Source organism: Lupinus angustifolius, chromosome LG08 (assembly GCF_001865875.1).
Source record: "Lupinus angustifolius cultivar Tanjil chromosome LG08, LupAngTanjil_v1.0, whole genome shotgun sequence".
Taxonomy (NCBI): Eukaryota; Viridiplantae; Streptophyta; class Magnoliopsida; order Fabales; family Fabaceae; genus Lupinus; species Lupinus angustifolius.
The window spans coordinates 5,690,369-5,711,590 of NC_032016.1; the positions used below are offsets into that span (position 1 = coordinate 5,690,369).

A 21,222-nucleotide genomic window follows, 5' to 3' on the forward strand; every position below is an offset into this window, starting at 1 on the left:
TCAGATTGTGCAGCCACAGAACAAAAAGAAGAAGCAGAGCATAGAAACCAGAGCGACGGATTCGAACGCCGTTACGATACTCCACACTAACTCATCCACAATGGAAATACTCATGAGCCCCGACCACCTTAACAACCTCCGTGGAGACCACCTCGGAGTTATGTACGATGCCACCATCCCAGGCCACCGTGTCATCGAAGAACCGCCTGAGAATTCCAACATCAACCACCGGAATGTCGATGCCATCAGATTATACTCTGTTTCAAATAAAGATAAAATAATGTTCCTTTCTCTCGCAGTATCTAGTAGAATTTGAAAAAATGATGCAAATAAGAGTGGGATGTGGGATATGGGATATTTATTTGTGTGTGATAATTACCTTTTACCCTATCCTAAGATAAAAATGGTAAAATTGATGAGCTAACATGACTACCTTATTTAAGTTAATCAATTAATAGCCTCACTTGATAACCATAACAGATATAAAGATAGTAGAAAATTATTAGAGAAAAATGGAGATAGAAAAAATAGTGAATGTAGCAGAGAAAACATAAGTTACCTTATAGAATGATTACTAAATTTTATAGAAAACAATTTATAACAAGATCAGAGGGAGCAGTGTATTCACCCATATTATACTCTAGTTATTTTACAAAGCAAAATAAATTATAAATTATATTAATAAAAGTTACTTATCTTTTCATCATACAATTGTCATAGTCCATTAACCATAAAAAATTATACATCAGATTTGATTTACAAATACAAAATTTCGAATTTAAAAAATGATATTGTTCTTTAACTAATTAATAATAATTTAATTAGTCAAGTAAATATTAAAAATAAAAAATATATCCCGTACCTTGCATGCGCAAAAAGGTAGATATTACAATAGTACACATTTGTTGTTAAATAAGTTGTGTCACTATATGTATAATTATTTGTGATTGGTCAGAAAAATAATTAATTTTTTTTAACTTAAATATATCTTTTAACCACTCATCACAAGTTAGTAATACATATAGTGACACTATTTATGATACATTAAATAAGGGTACACATCTGATATCTCATAAGTTATGTCACTACATGTGCCATAAGTTAAGATTGGTGAGAAAAATAATTAATTATTAATTTTTTAACTTAAATATTTTTTTTTAATGAATTATGGATTAGTGATACATGCACTCACACAATTTAAGGTACAACATATGTGCTCCTTACAAAGGTATACATTTGTTGTGTCATCAGTTATAATTGGTCAGAAAAATAATTAATTATTAATTTTTTAACTTAAATATAGCGATACTAGATGTGCTCATCACAAGGTTACACAGCTGTTGTCTCATAAATTGTGTCACTATGTATGTCATCAATTGTGATTGGTCAAAAAATAATTAATCATGACTTTACTTAAATATATTTTTTAATAAATCACATATTAGTGATACATATAGTGGCACAAAGGTACATCAAATGTGCTCCCGATAATGGTGTACATCTATTGTCTTATAAGTTATGTCACTACATATGTCATCAGTTGTAATCTGTTAGAAAAATAATTAATTATTAATTTTTTAACTTAAATATATATTTTTAATTAATAACATGATACATGGAATGACACACGATAGAATGTGTTCCCACTAAATCTTAGTTCATTGCCATATGTCCGAACTTTATATATTATTTTGATTATTGCAAGTCTGTCAAATACATGAAACCACTATTGGTAGTATACATCTCTTTCACATAACTAGCTTATAACTTTGTTGTAGTTATGAAAATGACTAAAAACTTAGTGTTATGTAAATAACTTATTAAATAGAATTGTTTGTGTAAAAGTAGTTTTTAAAAAATAGCTGAAATTTGAAGAAATATCTAAAATGTGATAATATGTTTTATACTTATAGTTAATGTAATTTTAAAAGTTTTTGAAAAGTAAAATTGAGAGATGGTTTATTGAAAATTTCTTTGATTTTATGTATGTCACTTTAATGCCAATAAAATATTAGTTTAATTGTGTAAGACTTCGTTAAATTCTAAGAAAGATTAAAAGTCTAAAAATTCTATTAATGAAAGCAATACTTATCGAACAACCACAAAACTCGAAAATAATTAATTTATTTTTTAAAAGATAAGAAGATATCCTTTATAGTAAGAGAAATGTCCTTCAATTAGCTCTCTCAAAATTAACTTCCAAACGTTAAATTTTTTTTTCTAAAAACTACACGTTAACTTCAATTTTTATTTATTGAACCACTCTAATAAATCATTAAATATAGAGGAGAAATTCACTTACTGCAAGAATAAGTTTTTTAAATTTATTTTTCATCATATCCATCAATTCTATAGGTATCTAATAGTTTAGATCTAATCAATAATTTAAATCATTGAATTTTCTTAAAATTGATGGTTATGATGATGAGTAAGTTTCTTAAAGTAAATGAATCTCTCCCCTTAAATATAGGGCAAAATATTTTCCGTTCCTAGACAAGGTATGAGATTGACACAAATTAGAAAGAAATCAAAAAGTCTGAGTGGGGTCCACTTCCATCGGTAGTTGAACTATGGCTTTGTTTGGTTTAGAGAATAAAATGAGATGAGAGAAGATAAAAAGAAAGAGCATGAGTAGAAAGAAAGAAATGAGAAAATGAGTTGATTGTAAGGGTTGTTTAGTAGGAAAGAAATATGAAAGGATTAAAAAAGAAAGAAAATGTATTTTTACAAAAAGGATAATTCTACCCTTTAAATAATAATGTGTATTTGATAAAGTTAAGAGTATTATTGTAAATGCCAAAAAAACCTTTTTCATTTATCATTTTTTCTCGCATTAGAAAAGAAACTAAAATTTGGTGGATCCCACTATTTTTATTTTCTTTTTCTCCTCCCGAATGAGAGAAAGATTCCTACAACTCTCATTTTCCTTTCTGTTTCTTTACTAATTCTCTCCCACCAAATAGAAGCTATCGGAAATATTTGAAAATTTACAGCTGTTAACCGTTCTTAGGGTGGAAGGTTTTGTAGTATAGTATTGTAGAGTAGTGGGACTTTTGTGCACCCTCGTGGGGTCATATATTGCCATGTTGCGTGTTTGTGGGAGGATTAATCGACGCTGTAATTGACGGTCCCCTTCTTGTCTTGTACTTTTCATTTTCAACATGCCAAGTGTTCTTGGACATAACGCTGAGGAGACATCCATGACCCAACAAACATATATAAGCCAAAAAATATGCACAACTTACATATTATGAAAGATACTGGACCATATATTTTTAATCTAAATGAGTTTTTATTCTCTTAAGTCTTAACATATTAATCTGGCTTAAAAAAAGTACATATTCTCACTGAAAAATCCAAAAACACACATTAGGATTATATAATATATTTTATTAGGTATCCCATAAATTTTATTTATTTAATATTTACCCTATATTTCTCAATTATCTATTATGGAATAATATTACTTCATGTATCCCTTACTATAAAATTATACATCATACTAAGTAGATGATTTAACTGATTATTACAATGCCTTAAACCCAATGTGATAAACCTGAACCGAACATCAAATCGAAAGAGGTTTCGTATTAGGTTTAATCAGTTTGAACAGTTAAACTGTCAGGTCAGACAGATTGATTTTATATATAATTTATCATTTTTATCTATATATAATTATATAAAAATACAAAATTTTATATGATTATATTGAAAAAACATCTTAACATCTTTTTTTGGACTGAAGTAAAACAAAATATTAGAATATTGTTCTGTTTTTTAAACTTTAAGTGAATCGTCCGGTTCACTTCCCGGGTTATTGAAGTTCAACCGAATTTAACATAGTCGGACCGGAATTTGTATGGTTCAAAGCGGTTCAACTCCTAACTTGGTTAAAACTACAAACCAGAGCCGTTTTCAAGTTCGGTCAGTGGTCAAACCGGTCGGACCATCCAATCTGGTTCAATTATCTGCTTAAACTTCTAATTAATTTTAACATTTCTAATAAATTGGGGTTATCATGGATTTCTTTTAATTCATACTCATTTGATGTTTGCGTTTGTTAACGTTACACTATAGTTAGCAATAATTTGATAATGAACTAATCCTTTTAAATATGTGGCTGTCCATATTAACAATTGTCGTTCACAAGAATCAAATCATCGATATTTTGATTTATTTGATAATATAGTAAAATCTTCCATTCTTTCAAACTAATAAACGTGATGAAAATACAGTAGCCTTAATGGATATGAAAAAACCGATGCCACATGAAAATAGGCCCAGGTCCAGACCCATCGTGTAACTGGATTATACAATTACAGAAGATGAAAGCACAGTGCCAGTGAAAGTGCAACAGAAGCGATCGAGCATTAACCCTAAAACCATGTCACCGGAGAAGGAAGAAACAGACGAATATGGCGTTCTCCTCTATTACAATTACGTTGATATCCCCGACCTCAATGACATGGTCACATTCTACAACTCCAATTGCTCCTCCCTCGGTCTTCTAGGTCGTGTTCGCATTTCTCCACACGGCGTCAATGTCACTGTAATATTCATCCCTTCCCTTATACTTTGTAATATCTTGTGATAGAAACTAAATTCATCTTATTTGAATAATTAAAGGTTGGAGGAAAGTTATCATGTTTGGAGAGCCACATTGATGCTGTTAAGTCAATTCATAATGGATTGTTTCAATCCACTGATTTCAAGCTTGCAACTTGTCATCATCCTTTAAATGATCAAGTTGCTCAAGAATCTGGTTTCACTTCACTATCTATTCGGATCGTCAAGGTTATTCACTTTTTTGTTGCATATTTTGTTTAGTTTTAAATTATGTACTCCTAGTCCCATGGTTTTGTTTATTTATTCGTGGGAAAGTTACACTAACTTGTATTGAGGATTAGCTTAATTATACTCGGCATTTCGAAAGTTATACTCATTTAACTTGAGACAAGTCTAGCTTAATTGCACTGATTTTTATTGAGGATTAGCTTTATCAGGTGATTCAAATTTCACTTACCTTCCATGACTCAGTATATCCTTTAAAGACAGAAACATGTTGAATGTAATTAAGTTACTCTCAGTACAATTTCCACTTTATTTATTTACTGTCTTCAGAAATTATGAACCCACAGTTGTTACTCTCAGTTATTGGTCTTTTAGATGATATATTGCTTCTGTGTCCCTAGGAACTTGTTACTCTCAGTTCCCACCCACTGTTAAAGTCACCGGAAATTTCGAATGCCGGAAAACATCTCTCTGCAGTGGAGTTCCATTCTTCTCTTCACAAAGCTGGTAAGTTTTCATAACTTGCTAATTTTGATGCATGTCCTTTTCCGTGTGCCTTTATTTTTAGTTCAATTTCATCTGCCAATTTTACCTTGTTTGCATGTTTATTCCATTTTATTCTTACTTCATTTGTTTATATTTTGATAATTGAGATTGTAACTTGATACCTGAATCTTTTTTATATTCATGGTTTGGTTGCAGATAAGGAGAGTCCGGAAAATAGTCTTGTTTTGCTTGATGCAAGGAATCTGTATGAGACAAGAATTGGGAAATTTGATGTACCAAATGTTGAAACTTTGGATCCCCAAGTTAGGCAGTATAGTGATTTGTCCTCGTGGATAGATGATAAGAGTGACCAGTTGAAAGGGAAAAATATCCTCATGTAAGTTCCCCTATTGAAACCTTTTGGGAACAATTCTTGGTTCTCTTGTAGCATTGTATTATGAGCTAGTATTGTAGTGAATGTCAAATCAATGATTTTGGGGTAGTACTTTCCATCTAGCTATCAAGTAGCTTATAATTACTTATGGTGGGCAATTTAACATGTTGGTTACAGGTATTGCACTGGTGGAATAAGGTGTGAAATGGCATCAGCATATATCAAGTCAAAGGGTGCTGGGTTTGAGAATGTGTTTCAGGTGAACTCCTGAATTTCCCTTTTCGCCAAGCTCATCTATCTACCCACCCCCTTTTGCAAATATGAAGAAATTTTTGTTATCAAGATGTGTACTTTGGACTATGTTCATATTGACAACCTAAGAAAAGAGCCTGCTAAACCATGCAGTGTGCAAAACTGAAAACCCTCTTGGAGAATGTCCTATAAGAATTTGTTATGAAACATAGTAAAGGGTGTCTCAATGCTAATGACCAGTATTTCGTGTAAATTTTGATTGATTGCAGTTATATGGTGGGATACAACGGTATTTGGAGCAATTCCCAGACGGTGGCTTTTTCAAAGGAAAGAATTTTGTATTTGATCACCGGTAATTTTTTATTTGTTACATTACTTGTAGATGTGAATTTGCATGAAGAACTTGTAGTCCTGTCTAGATTTGAATATTGACGTTACATCAATTTTTTATTGTCATTACTCATTAGTCATTACCTGTTAATTAGACATTGGAGTGATAGTGGTAGATTACTTATTAGACGAAGACCTGCAAATGAAATTATTTAGGCTGACTCTAGAACCAAAACAGCTTATTTTCTGATTGAAGATATGGTTAACCTTATATGATTAGGTTGCATTTATGGATTGTTACTCATCTTGGTCCTTTATGCTAAATATAATTAAAATGACTGACTTTTAATCTAAATAACCACTCCAGCTCTTCACAATAATGCTCTCCTTTTCTTAGTTATTACATTGGTTCCTTTCTCAGTTATATATTTCAGTTTTTTGTACATTATTTTATGGTTCAGAGCTTACAGACAACTTATGTTGTATGCTCATCTTAAAACAAATATATTTAATTGAATAACTAATTCTAGATATTTTAGACGTGCTAATTCCACATATACATGCATGCAATAAAAGGCAAAATGTTACAATGAACAAAACTTACTTTCATTATTCCTGGTATACTCCCTCTGAATTGCAGCTTCTGCTCTGGAATATTTATTTAATGATCCTTACCATTGTGGTTTATTGCTTTCACTATTTAGATCTATTGTTCATATGGCACATGCCAGCATTTAAGTTTCCTTGCAATGATGACTTCTTTGTCTATATACATCATACATGATTAAGATTATTCGCTAAAGAGAGCTCGTCAAAATAATATGGGCAGTGTTGCAACAATTGAATGAATTGAATCCTCATTTCATTTCTTCTGTTGCTGTAGGATATCAGTTGGAAGTTCAGATGCTAATATTATTGGTACCTGCCTTATTTGTCACTGTTCATTTGATGATTATTCTTCTCGCTGCCGCTGTACTAATTGCAGAATGCTTGTCTTGGTTTGTCATAGTTGCCAGGTATGATATCATGATTTATAATTATACCTTATTGTCACCGGCATCTTTGTTTTGCCTGTCTCCGAACTTCAACATTCTAAATGAGTTAGAAAGGAGAGAAAAGTAAAAGGAGAGAGAAGGAATCCATTTATATACCATGAAATTTACTGGATACAGTGTTCTAAAATATACTGCTGTTTTTGAGAATTAAACTAAGAGTTGTTTTGGGTTTGTGACTTTGTTATATGCACAAGTAAGTGCTAATGAGCTTCTAAACAAGAGTATCGTTCTGGTTATGTTTGTTTACTAAGTGATCCTGACTTGTATGTTGCTTTTGAGATCGTTTACTTGTAACTGGTCCTAGATAGTATTAATAATCTGACTTACTTTTGATCGAAAATTTAAGTTTGTTTTTGGGCAAGAGGTTGGATTTTTCTCACATTTGATTCATGTGCTGATTCTGTAAGCCCCTATTTATTGTTGTTGTAATTAAGCCACACATTGGTCTTGAATCATGCATTTGTGTTACATTTACACGGTTGAAGCCATGGCTTCTTAAACTTGCATAGCACTCCTGAATTTGTACTCTGCAAATTTAAGCTTAATTATTTTTCGATTTTTTCTCGGTTTTTTTGTTTTCTACTTCTGATATTATTATGGTCTACCAGAATGAAGCTGCACTATATGTTTGTGAGCTATGCCAAAAACAGGGCAAGGCTGTTAGGTCGATGCAATTAATTGAAAATGGTGAATCAAAAACATCATTGCCAGGTGTTGATTTCCAAGATTTTTCTTCAGATACTATATTATTGCCTCAAATGCCTAGGGGAGACGGTAAGGTCTGTGATCCATATCTCTTACTAGTCTTGATTTTTACATTAATTGTCGAATTTTAAATTAACTGAGTTAACCTGCAGTTATTGCGGTGTACTGAAATTTTTTATTTCTCCTATTATCATTAGCGTTGGCAATTTAAAAAGCCATCTATAATTCACAAAAACTGTGCTATTTCTGATATCCTGACAAATAATGTTTCAGATGTTAAGACCTCAAGAAAACTGAGAATCTTATGCTTGCATGGGTTTCGGCAGAATGCGTCCAGTTTTAAGGGACGAACAGCATCATTAACCAAAAAACTCAAGAAAATTGCTGAATTTGTTTTCATAGATGCCCCTCATGAGTTGCCATTCATTTATCAAACCCCCACGCCTGTTCCCCAGGGCAGTTGTGTAATGTCTTCATTGCCTTCAAGTCCTCCTCCACCTTCGGAGAATTGCAGGAAGAAGTTTGCATGGTTTGTGGCACCCAATTTTGATGGAGGTTGCGGTGTTGATTGGAAGGTAACAGATAGTCCGTTTGATCCACTTCAATACCAACACCAAACTGATGGATATGCTATTTCAATATCACATTTGGAGACTGTGTTTTCCCAACAAGGCCCATTTGATGGAATCTTAGGATTTTCGCAAGGAGCAGCAATGACTGCTCTAATATCTGCACAACAAGAAAAGCTGAAAGGTAAAATGGACTTTAAATTTGTAATCTTGTGCTCAGGCTTTGCTCTCAATGTGAAGGAGATGGAATGTGGCTTTATCAAGTGCCCTTCTCTTCATATTTTTGGTAATGAGCATGGTAAAGACAGGCAGATAGATAACCAAGCAAGCAAGGAACTCGCTTCTCGATATGATGGAGGTTGTTCGGTGATCGTTGAACATGATTCTGGTCATATAATTCCTACTCGTTCCCCTTATATTGATGAGATCAAGGATTTCCTTGGGCGTTTTCTGTAAGAGGTCGAACTGTAGTCTCAAGTTTTGGATTTTATTTAAAAGGAAAATGTTTTTGTACTTCTGAATTTTATCCCCACTGTCTGTGTTTTATAACAAGGTATCTCCTATATAAACTTAGAACGAAATGTAGAAGTAATTGTAATTTGGGAGGGTGTCGGTTTTAGATGTTTGAAATAACAGATTGATATGCAAAATTTACAATGTTGCTCAATATGCATTTTAGGGTTTGTTTGCTAGTTAGGTTTCCGAGGGATAGGGAAAAAGAAGACTTTAGAGTTATTTTATAAGTGTATTTTACAAGCTTTCTTTTTCCTTCACTTTCCTCTAAAATTCAACTTGTAAATAGAACCTTACAAAATTGTACAATAATTGTGATCAGGTCTCTACTCATTCAACTGGAATGGTAGGTTCAGTTAATGGTCATGTTTTTTGCTTAGATTAAAATGTTATAAAAACGTGTTCATTAATTTTCACTGCCCAAAAGAATGTGATTCTTACAGCCTCTGATGATGGCCACATGAAATATGTCCGCTTTATATAGTTTGTACACGAGATGATGTAATAAGCCGTGCTTAAAATTGAATTTTGTTGATGATCATTATTTAATTATTTATTCGAGTGTTTTACCTTTCCAGTGGCTTAATATTGGCATATGCCTTGCGTATTAAGCTGCATATTTTTATGTAGGACAATTCTATTTGTACCCATGCATATGTTACACCTTTTTTATAAAGAGAAAAAAATGTATATACAAACAATATGAGAGCTTTTATAATTTCATTGTATCATGAATGATGCATATAAATTTTTACATTTTTTTTATAAATTTCATAACAAAACTTTAGAAGTTACCCAACCCTTCATCAAAACCTCCCATCTCACTTTTTCGCCCACTTTGCTTCTGCATATTTGTAAAATTAGGAAGTTTGGGTCCAAAGTTATTAAAGTGGGTATGAGTAAGGCTAAAGAGTGGATCCATGTTAGACATGTGAGACAGAGAATGATACAGGAATTGGGTACAAAGTATCTGTATTCTTATGACAAACATGAATCCTTAATTTCAATGAGATAACACATATTATCTCACTCCCTTTGATTGGTAAAAATCTTAATTAAATACCCAATAGCATGATATGTTTTTGACTAATAAGAGAGATAAGACAGAGAGAGTAAGACACTGTGGGAGTCTTAAAGTTATCAGGTAGTTAGGGTATATAATTTAAAGAATAAAGTAATAAATATGTTGAAAATTCGAGTCTAACCAATTATAAATATTAACATTTGCTTATAAAAAAAACATGTGGCTGAGAACAGGGTTGATAACCAAAATAACTTACTAGCTACATCTAGCTACCTAGTACCTACACACATTCAAGAACCGGGGCAGTGATTCTTTTGCATGTGCATGTGCATGCCAATGTCCTACATGTAAAAGTGGTAGTTCAATTGTTGCATTCCTCTGGAATAAGTTAGGACATGTGGGGGCAAAATATAAGAAAGGGAAAGGGGTGGTGTGAGGTTGGTTCACTTTATGGCTATTGCTTCCTTTCTCTTTGATTTTTTAGCCACTGTCTATTGATAATAATAACATTTGTGATGTTATTCATTTCCTGCCTGGTATAATTCATTGCTGTAAAATATATGGCACAAAGTAAACAATTTTAATTTGGTTTGTACAAAAAGAATTTGATTAATTTTTAGTGTAAAATTTGTTCATACTCAATCCATCAAAAACAATGAAATAAATGGAGTTTTTTTTTAATCGCAAAAAGCAATCTAGTATCTAGTGAGTCATTTGTACGAACAAAAAATATTTTAATTATTAAGAACTCAACAAGACCCCCGCGAATTTGTCAAAGAAAGGGTGGATCCCTGTTGAGTTCTTACACTTTCATTTCGAAAACTCAATTCATCCAATTACTACAGGGATGAGCCCAATCCGGAATATGAACCATAAAAGAAAATACCAATTAAACCGATCACAGCAATACCTTCACATTACTTTGTTCATATATTTTATTGTTGTACATTATTGGAAGAGGGATTTATCATAATAAGCACAACTGTGAATAATACTAATATTTGTGATAAAATGAAATCTCTCCAATACTGGATCCTTTAATACTTGAATGTGATGAGAGTGGTAAAGTTTTTACTTTTTTAATTTATTTAATTTAATAATGTTACTAAATCTAAATCCTTAAATTTTTGTGTGCTATATATCATAATATGAACCCTTAACTCTCAAGTACAATATTTTAAGCATGTGAAAGGGAAAAGTTAAGTATGATATGAGGAGTATAGGTCCTGGGAGACAGGTAGATGATGGCTGCCCATTTTCATCACAAATGTTACCTTCCCAACTACATTACACCTCAACCATTATGAACAGAAATTTTTAATAGAATAAAAATATTTTTAATTTGTTATATATAGTTCTATTTTTATTTTCTAACTTTTGTTCTTAAATAAAAATAATTATTGGTTATTTTTAGCCAATGGAAAGTGAGTAGAGAAGTAAATATTGTGGGAAAAAAATAGATATTGTGGGACTCAAATAAAAATAAAAATAATATATTTTTTTATTTCAATGGAAATTATAATAAATTATAAAACAAGGTGTAAAACCTAAATAAAATTATTTGGTGCTGCCTATTAGCTTCTTTCTCCAACTTTCCCAGTGTTATGCATTGCATTTTCAACCTATCATGGAGTGCTCTAAGTTTCAACCCAAAAAATTGGCAGAATAATGGTACAATTTTTTCCATGAAAAAAAAATTTTGATCCTTTTTTTCTCTTAAATTAAAGCAGAACAATTTGATTTTTTTTTGAAGGATGGGACTTTTATTATGCAGCAAAAGGAGGTACATCAGCCTGGATGAGGTGCATAATAATGTAGTTAATGAAGCAAAAGTCACCAAATAATTTCTTAAGATTTCTTCCCTACAATTTTGGATTAACTCTAATGACAATAGTATTGATGTGTATCGTGTATGAATGTTAATTTTCCCCACTTCTTTACCTATTTTCAAAGATTTTAAGTTGTGAATAGAAAATAGTATAAGCTAACATTTTATTATTTTCATCGCCATCTCTTATATAAATATTTGAAAATTAAAAACAAAATCAAAACAAAGTCAGATTATTATAATTAATAAAAAAAACAATAAAACGTTTTCTAAGTCAAAAAAGCCCATGATATATAACTTCTAAATATATTTACAATTTTGCTAAATATTGCCTTTTTTTAATAAGAAGATCAAATTAATAACTATTTATAATAGGAATACCTTGCACCATACAAATATTTAAAGTATCATCCTACGATTCCATTTCCCTATTAACATGGCTAAAAGTAATGAGTTCCTGCGTCCATCTTATGTTCCATTATCATTTCGTTATTTATTATCATCTTCTAATGATTGAGGTCTGAGGCAAAAAAAGTCTTCGTTCGAAAAAATTAAAAGATAATCTTTTAATTTATTAAATATACTATTCTGCAAAGGCTTTATATTTTCAAGTTTCTTAAACATAAACATTAAGGTAATCGCGTTAGCAAAATCAATATATTTAATGTACATCTTTCTAATAAAATTCATTTTTTAAAAAAAAATTATAAATTTTATTTCTTCTTAATTCCTTGGTAAGTAGCATGAGGCATATGCAAACATACCTGTCTCACTTTTTATGTTTTATTTATATCACAATTTAATAAAAAATGTCACTTAATTAAAAAAAAATCTATATTATTTGATGGAATGTAATTCATGTTTTAGACCAGTGTTATTAATATAATACCAGACAAGAGATTGATATAGTGGTATAGCGGTTCAATCGGTGACTCATTAATTAAATCGCATACCGGCGAAATTATATATATATATATATAATATTAATATTAATGTTGAAAAATCAATAAAAGACAAATAATTTTTTTATTTTGATTAAAAAACAATTTTAAATAAAAGTCGGTCAGTATGACCGGTACAGTTTAATTGAAAATTGGCTAGTATGATCGGTTTTGATCAGTTTTAACCGATTTAATTGGATGACCGGTATTAATTATTATACCCTCAGGCACAAACCGGTTTTTATAAGAAATCAATAACATTTGTCATCCGTGCATTGTGATGAATTCAGAACTATATATAGCTCATCTATCTCCCGTATTGTTCACAACCCATTACCTTTTTAGCTTAATCAAAGCATTAGAAAAGGAAAGAAAAACAACATCACACCAAAAATGTCTCTAGTGATCCCAGATGAGGTTAGAGCTAAAGCAGAGATATACCATGGAGATGAACTTGGGCAAGTAAAGTCTAAGGAACTTCTCATAGAAGTGGGGTTACCCAATGGACTTTTGCCATTGAAAGACATTGAAGAATGTGGGTATGATAGAGAGAGTGGATTTGTGTGGCTTATTCAGAAAAAGAGTTCAACTCACAAGTTTCAAAAGATTGATAGGCTTGCCACATATGCACCTTATGTTACAGCAAATGTTGAGTTTGGTAAGATCAAGAAACTCACTGGTGTTAAGGTCAGGGAAATGTTGGTTTGGCTCACACTGAATGAAATCTTTCTGAACGAGAAAAACAGTGATAAGATCACATTTAAGTCCTTTGCAGGGGTTTCTAGGACATTCCCTGTGTCAGCTTTTGAGATTGATGAGAACTATGTGGCTGAGGGTGTGGAGGAGGAAAATGTGGAAGTGGAAGATGCACCTGAAGCTATTGAAGTCAAATGAGTCTCAATGTTTGATTATTAAATTTACAGCCTTGTTATTTGGACAACAATTTCATACATTAATATCTGACTACTTCGTTTTCTAAAACTTTCTGTTTGGAAAATGAAATTGTCAAAGTTTAATGTAGAAGTTGGGGTACAAATAACATTTATGTTGAATTTATGATGAGGTGTGAGTGTTGTTTGTTTAAATTATTGTTGTTGCTTCCTTTGTCTTTTGTCATTTTCAATCATCCACTGATATGCAGTGGAGGTTTGTGGTGTACTTGGTTGGCATTATCAAAATAAATTGTTCAAAGTTGTAGTGTAATATTTAATATTTTATACAAACTTTATTGTTGCATCACCGAACTGTTGTTACTGCAACATGTTCTTTATATCTACTCTTTATCTTTATGATACATTAATTAAAACAGGAGACCACATCCTTACGATGATTTGAACCCAAATAACGCGAGCTGCATGCATGGCAATCACGTAATTAAAAGTTAATTATGATGAATGCATGTGAAGCGGCAACCACTTCCTCATGTCCCACAAGTGAGTTAGATGTGAAAGAGTAATCTTAACAATTAGCATTAATTATCTATATTTCTTTTTTAATTTTTTATCTAATGTTAAAATAACATTATTGATGAGAAACCTTATATTTTTAGATTAGTCAAAACCCCATCATCAACCAACAAGGCGTTGATCTAATGGTGTACATACTGCTAGATCTCCAGGATGACCAAAAGATCACATGTTCAATTCATGTGAACGACATTTGTTGGAAGGGACAGTCATACACCCCATAAAAGATTAGTTACTTACCGAACGTAGAGAAATACCCTTAGTAGTACAAAAAAAAAACTTCATCATCAAAAGCCACAATAACCTGGTTTAACTGTATGGGTATAAATACTATCATCTAAAGAACCCTCCCAAACAAACAGATCTTCAACTCGTGGGTTAACTCGGTAATTGGCTCTTTTTGTTACAGATTTCAGGTTTTGAGAAAGTGTGGTAGTTAATAAGCCATTAAAATCCCATCCATGCGTCCTCCAAACCCTAAACTTCATATAAGTATAATAATAGTCTTTACAAATCCTTTATTAGAAGATTTCATCAAGTCAAATACTACATAAATTGAAACATTATTACAAACATAATGGATATATGAAATGATAATTAGGTAGTTTATTTTGTAATTTTAAGTTGTATACATGATCATCAATACAAGATATTAGTCAACAGTAAGTTATTCATTTTAAAGAAACACGCAATGACTTCAATCTGAATATAAATTAGGGGCAATCTCTTCTCGAAAGAGAGTTGAAGTTGCTAAGTGTAAATGAAAAGAGAGAAATGTTACATAGAGTATTGTGTTGGCCAATGCTTCCACTAAGTTTAGACATTTTCAATTTTATCCGATAGTGATAGATCATTTTTATTTGTCATCGAACGGAACTGCAGGAATCTCATGGAGAGTTCGATCTTGGCTCAGGATGAACGCTGGCGGCATGCCTTACACATGCAAGTCGGACAGGAAGTGGTGTTTTTAGCGGCAGACGGGTGAGTAACGCGTAAGAACCTGCCCTTGGGAGGGGAACAACAGCTGGAAACGGGTACTAATACCCCATAGGTTGAGGAGCAAAAGGAGGAATCCGCCCGAGGAGGGGCTCGCGTCTGATTAGCTAGTTGGGGGGGCAATAGCTTCCCAAGGCGATGATCAGTAGCTGGTCCGAGAGGATGATCAGCCACACTAGGACTGAGACACAACCCAGACTCCTACGAGAGGCAGCAGTGGGGAATTTTATGCAATGGGCGAAAGCTTGACGGAACAATGCCGCATGGAGGTAGAAGGCCTAAATCCCTTCTATCCCACTTCACACCTCGGAACGCACCGTTCTTATAGAGAGAAGCGCTTTCACATCTTCTTAAGTCGAAATTGGCTGGGGAGAGAAAAGGTTCCCTTTTTTAGGGTACTCCGGGGAAGAGATCCAGTGGAGACGGGGTGGGGCCTGTAGCTCAGAGGATTAGAGCACGTGGCTACGAACCACGGTGTCGGGGGTTCAAATCCCTCCTCGCCCACAACCGGCCAAAAAGGGAATTTCCCTTCCCTCTAAGGGTAGGAAAATCATGATTTACTGTTTTATTTAAAAAGTAAAACACAAATTTTCGTAAATGGTGGATATTTTAAAATAAATATAGTATACCCTAATCTTTGAATTCGCATATCTTTTTGTTTTACGCCTCGTAATTCTTCCTCGGTCAGGCTTGGGAAGAATAGAAAAGCAAGTAAATTAGTAGCATAGCAAAAATAAAATGTGTTCCTTGTCATTAATATTTTTGCTCGCGGTAATTGTGGCCTCTCGGGAGAATTGATGACTACATCAAAGATGCACTCGCTATTTGCTAGTCCTGGTACATCTGATAATTCTTAATTGGTTAATTTAAATTAAATAGCCCGAGACTGTGGAACAAATGAGTATCCCGAACCTACACTGAGGTATTGACGACGATTCTCAAATATCGCAGAACAGAATGGGATACAATGAGATAGAATGCAATAGAAACAAAGACAGGAGGAACAAGTTACCTACTCTTAATGGTCAAAGCGAACCCTTTCATTCCAAATTATATAATTCGGAATTAATCAAATCTCCCCAAGTAGGATTCGAACCTACGACCAGTCAGTTAACAGCCGACCGCTCTACCACTGAGCTACTGAGGAACAACGGGAAATTCGAGCTCATAGAGTTCAATTCCCGTTCTCAACCCATGACCAATATGAGCTCGAAGTTTCCTTCGTAACTCCTAGAACTTCTTCACAGTGGCTCCGTTCCATGCCTCATTTCATAGGGAACCTCAAAGTGGCTCTATTTCATTATATTCCACCCATATACTAATTCCATTCATTTAATATCAATCTCTTTGGTGTCATTGAGATAAGAGATGTCGATTCTAGTTTATCTCTTTCTATTTCTATATATATGGAAAGTTTAAAAATCATTATATAATAGAATAGTCCAGAAATATAATAGAATAGTCCAAAAATGGATATCCTATTCCAGAAATTGATATCATAGCCTATAAAGTCCAATAGAAAAGAAAAAGAGAGGTTCGGTTTGCGATGTTTTTCAACCTTTTATACTGGATAATCTAGTATCCTTATGCATGAAGACAATGAGTTCACTCATTCTCTTGAAACTCATCCTCTTCATCATAAATGATCTGTTTACCCCAAAATGACCCAACCCAATAGGGAAATCCCAATTCATTGGGCCTTTCGATACAATCAAATAGAAAGCCCCAAGGGCGCCATGTTTTAGGAGTCCAAAACTATGTGATTGAATAAATCCTTAACTCGTGAACTTAGCCGATACAAAGCTATATGATAGCACCCAATTTTTCCGATTCGGCAGTTTGATCTATGCTATGATTTATCATTCATGGACGTTGATAAGATCCTTCCATCTAGCAGCACCTTAAGATGGCATAGCCTTCAAGTTCAAGTTAAGGGCGAGGTTCAAACGAGGAAAGGCTTATGGTGGATACCTAGGCACCCAGAGACGAGGAAGGGCGTAGTAAGCGACGAAATGCTTCGGGGAGTTGAAAATAAGCAAGACTTAAGGGGGCAAACTGATAAATGTCTAGTACCCACACTTGACGGGGAAATTGTTAAATTTATTCAAATATGAAGTCTCACATTGGATATGAAGATGAGAAAAGAATTTATAAATAAAAAAGACACATAGAACTATTGTCTTAAAATTTTGATTTAAGATGTGGTGTAAAAATAGAACACTCCGGTAGATAGAAAGTTCCTGGACTTTTCGCTTAGTGAAATAATAAATTACTAATAAGAAGAGGTCACCATGTCATGCAAAACGTTTCTTAAGTAGTAGCGGGTAAACTAATTTGAAATGCACTTGCAGACTCAATCCCTGATCACAAGGTCAACCTCTGATACCAAACTACATAATTGTGGAACCAAAATTTGTCATCAGGATATCTGGCAAGATGAGTTCAAATTTGATTCATATAGCATGTACTTAAATATACAGGATTTTTGTTCTTGACATTGCAGTTACTAGGAACCGTGGAACGTGCCTGGATCCAACACCTGCAGGGTTCACAACTCCAACACCTGAAAAAAGTTTATGCCAAAAACCATTGCAAGTCAAGATCTCCAACACCCGATATATTTAGAAAGCTCAAGAGCAATAACTTAAACAAATTTGTACTTCCCCTTAAAAAGAGTTATTGAATTCCTATCAAATTTGTAATTCAACTCAGGCAAAACCTTGGGTCAACAATACAGTTGGTGCCATTATTGCAAGTAAATGGTTTCTTTTATTACTATCACCAATCTTTATGAAAAAGGCTAACATGTCAACATTAATGTTACTAAACTATCATTAACATCAGACAAACAAATTACAAAACTAGTAACTGTATATAATAATCTAATTCAACATATGTTATATACGACCTTAAACTATTGTTGCCTGTTGGTGCCTCATTCCCAAGTAGTGTCAACCCAAAATTGTATTCTGACAGGCTCGTTATTCTCAAATTTCATGGCTGGCTAGAAAAGTCTATGGAAGTTTCAACCCCACTCAATTCAATTCTTCTTATGTGCTTTCCGCTTAATACTTAATATGGACATCCCTTTTGTATTTTGAGGTGTAGGTAGCTAGGTGGAGGGTGAAGATGGGTTGTGGCTGGTCGGAGAAGATAAGGCCATGGTGGTTAGGGTTTCAGTGATGAGGTTAGGGTGACAGTGGAGGGATGAGAGGGGGAGGTTGTGTTCTGAAGTGTACTTTTTTTGTGAGAAGCCATAATTTAATAATATCTACCATGTGTCTACCTCATAATATGACTCCGTAAAAATTCACAAATCCCCCCTTTTCAACATATTCCTCAATACCCGCAACACAATTGAAGGCAAACCCAGCAGGGTAACAACTGATTTTGAAAGAAAGATAAAGTTTTAAAAGACAGTTCCAATGTACATACTGAAACACTAGATGCAACTATCCATCTCCCAAAAATAATAAATTTAAAATGAGTAAGTAAAGTTCTATTAGGACGGTATCCATTAATGGACAAGGAAGACTAAAACTAAAAACCCTTTGGCTATGCACAAGCTGCACCAGAGATGATCCTTGAGTAGTATTAGGATTATAGCCTTTTGGATAATGTACACATTCTCAGGCCAGTTATGAGTCTCCAAACAAGGCATGAAAACATCAAAGCAAGAAACTTATGACAATATGAATTAGCTAGCACAAGGTGCAGTCATAATAGTGTCATACCTTCGAAGCCACAGTCCATTTGCCATCAATCCAGTCCTGGTGTTTCCTCAACTGGGAGTGCTGAAACTCTAGCTCTTCACTGCTGTTCCTGAAGTAAACTACATACCTTGAGTTGTCATGAAATTTAGAAACCATGCCAACCCACCAGCCATCATTGTGAAAAGCATCGACTTCTTCAAGAAGACTAAAGTGACCATCAACAGTTTGTGGCGGGTGAGGCCTTATGTGGTGGGTATCAACCTCCTCTCTCAAAAGCTGGGAACCATCATCAGCTAGTAGGCTCTGGTACTCAACAAGGAACTTTCCCTTTCCTATCACTTGAACAACAGTAGCAGAAAACCAAGCTCCTTGGAAACCTTCTTCATCACTGCTAACCTCAACTGGGGTCCCTACACTAAATCTCTCCTCTGTCACAATTTTAACAGACTTCACATTTGGTGTCACAGTTTGAGCAGACTTCACAGCTCGTGTCACAGTTTCCGCAGACTTCACAGCTGGAGTCACAGTTTCAGCAGACTTCACAGCTGGTGTCACAGTTTCAGCAGACTTCAGAGCTGGTGTCAACACTTCCTGCAATTCATTATCTCAACATCACAATCATACAATACAACAATATAATTTTAATCACACTAACATTAATATACTAACACATGCCATTAATATACCCCAGTTGACATATATCTTACAGGGTGGAGCTGTTGACATTCCAAATTGCTTGCTCACATACCTACTAACCAGTCATACAAATTGTCAATGATGAGTGTGAATACGCACTTGGGAGTGCCAATAGCCTCACTCATCTTACATTCGCATACAACAAGTCTATTTCACTTCCAAATACAAGACACCTCGATAACGACTCACACTCACATCAATATACAAGATCTATAAAGGGTGTACAGCCCAGTTTTACAAAAAAGTCTTCAAAACATTCCCCTTATCTCAGTATCATGATGGCAGTAGTACATAGTGGAGAATGGAGATGCTATCCAGGGTGAGTTATCAATAATTTATTGAACATTGATTTCATAGCAATCTTTAAATTCCAGATATAAAAACGAAATGCTTAATGGATAGTGGAGTAATGCCCCTTCACTATTGTTATCACGAATGGTATCAATTTAGCCCTAGATTAGAGTGCTCTCTAATGCAACAAATATCAACAAACACCAAACAAATAAACACTGAAAGTTAATTGCATGTTTACAACATAATTTAGATAATAATCAAAGTAATAAGAAAATGCATACCTCTGGTTCTTGCTGCTGCTGTTGTTGTTGTTCGAATGGTGGAACCCAAACCTCATGGAACCACTCACGGTGGAGTCTAAGTTCTTCTTTCTGGAACACGATCTGCTCCCTCGAAACTCTGAAATACACAGCGAACCTTCCATCCCCACACTCTTCGGTAATGTGACCCTCCCACCACCCGTCGTTATGGTACGCGTCAACCTCATCGCCGAACTTGAATTCCCGACCGGTCTCCGTCGGGAGAATCGGCCGTAGCTGGTGGAGGTTAAGAACCTCTCTCAACCGCTTCGAACCGCTATCATCTTCCATGAGGTTGTCGTACTCGATTAAGAACCGGTTATTGGCGACGCGGCGGATGATCTTGCCGGTGAACCATGAACCGCGGAAACCATGGTCGTCGGAGCTGATCTCGACAGCGAAGCCCGCCTTGAAGGGGGCTGTGGCCGGAGATGAAGCGGCGGAAGTTTTCGCGGCTTTGGATTTTGGCGCCATTGATTGAAGAAGAGTTAGGGTTTCTTGTGAAATTTGTGATTAGAGAAGCTAATCAAAGAGCATAGGAGAGAGTGCAGTGAAATTTGAAAGTGAGTGAGTGGCTTATAAAGTGTGTTTGGTTGGAATGAAAAATGGTTACGTTCATTTTCTTCACAGGCAGAGAACCATTATTGCATTTTTTTTCAAATTGTGAAGTAGAAATATTATATCTTTCTTCTTTTTCTCCCCTTATTTTTAATCACTTGCTAATTGCAATTAATTAATTATTTCAAAACAAAAAGCATGGCATTGATTAGAGTCGTTCGCCATTAATCATTTAATCCATTTCTCCATTTTATATATTATGTAAGTAATGGGTCAACAGTATCATAAAAGTACGCCAATCTATATGTCATT

At 34.0% G+C, this 21,222-nt stretch overlaps 3 protein-coding genes and 2 non-coding genes across 6 annotated transcripts; 3 read left to right on the top strand and 2 right to left on the bottom strand.

Moving 5' to 3' along the window:
• Positions 4,329–9,100, top strand: LOC109354834 (rhodanese-like domain-containing protein 6). Its single transcript, XM_019597590.1, has 9 exons — positions 4,329–4,549; positions 4,627–4,794; positions 5,193–5,298; positions 5,494–5,674; positions 5,849–5,930; positions 6,193–6,275; positions 7,137–7,269; positions 7,917–8,082; positions 8,287–9,100. Exons 1-9 carry the CDS (start codon positions 4,385–4,387, stop codon positions 9,036–9,038), a joined length of 1,836 nt encoding a protein of 611 aa, XP_019453135.1. The 5' UTR covers positions 4,329–4,384; the 3' UTR covers positions 9,039–9,100.
• LOC109354326 lies at positions 13,199–14,045 on the top strand. Its single transcript, XM_019596743.1, has one exon. It carries the CDS (start codon positions 13,282–13,284, stop codon positions 13,780–13,782), a length of 501 nt encoding a protein of 166 aa, XP_019452288.1. The 5' UTR covers positions 13,199–13,281; the 3' UTR covers positions 13,783–14,045.
• Positions 15,781–15,854, top strand: TRNAR-ACG. The gene has a single exon. It is a non-coding gene; the product is annotated as a tRNA-Arg (tRNA).
• Positions 16,426–16,497, bottom strand: TRNAN-GUU. Its single transcript has one exon. It is a non-coding gene; the product is annotated as a tRNA-Asn (tRNA).
• LOC109354323 (DUF724 domain-containing protein 6-like) lies at positions 17,607–21,012 on the bottom strand. Of its 2 annotated transcripts, XM_019596739.1 has the most exons (4): positions 20,335–21,012; positions 19,085–19,654; positions 17,954–17,962; positions 17,607–17,922 (listed from the first exon to the last, which is right to left on the bottom strand). In XM_019596739.1, exons 1-4 carry the CDS (start codon positions 20,824–20,826, stop codon positions 17,899–17,901), a joined length of 1,095 nt encoding a protein of 364 aa, XP_019452284.1. In that variant the 5' UTR covers positions 20,827–21,012; the 3' UTR covers positions 17,607–17,898. The 2 variants fall into 2 exon arrangements, with proteins under 2 accessions (XP_019452284.1, XP_019452285.1); XM_019596740.1 differs by lacking the exon at positions 17,954–17,962 and having other exon boundaries at positions 17,607–17,913.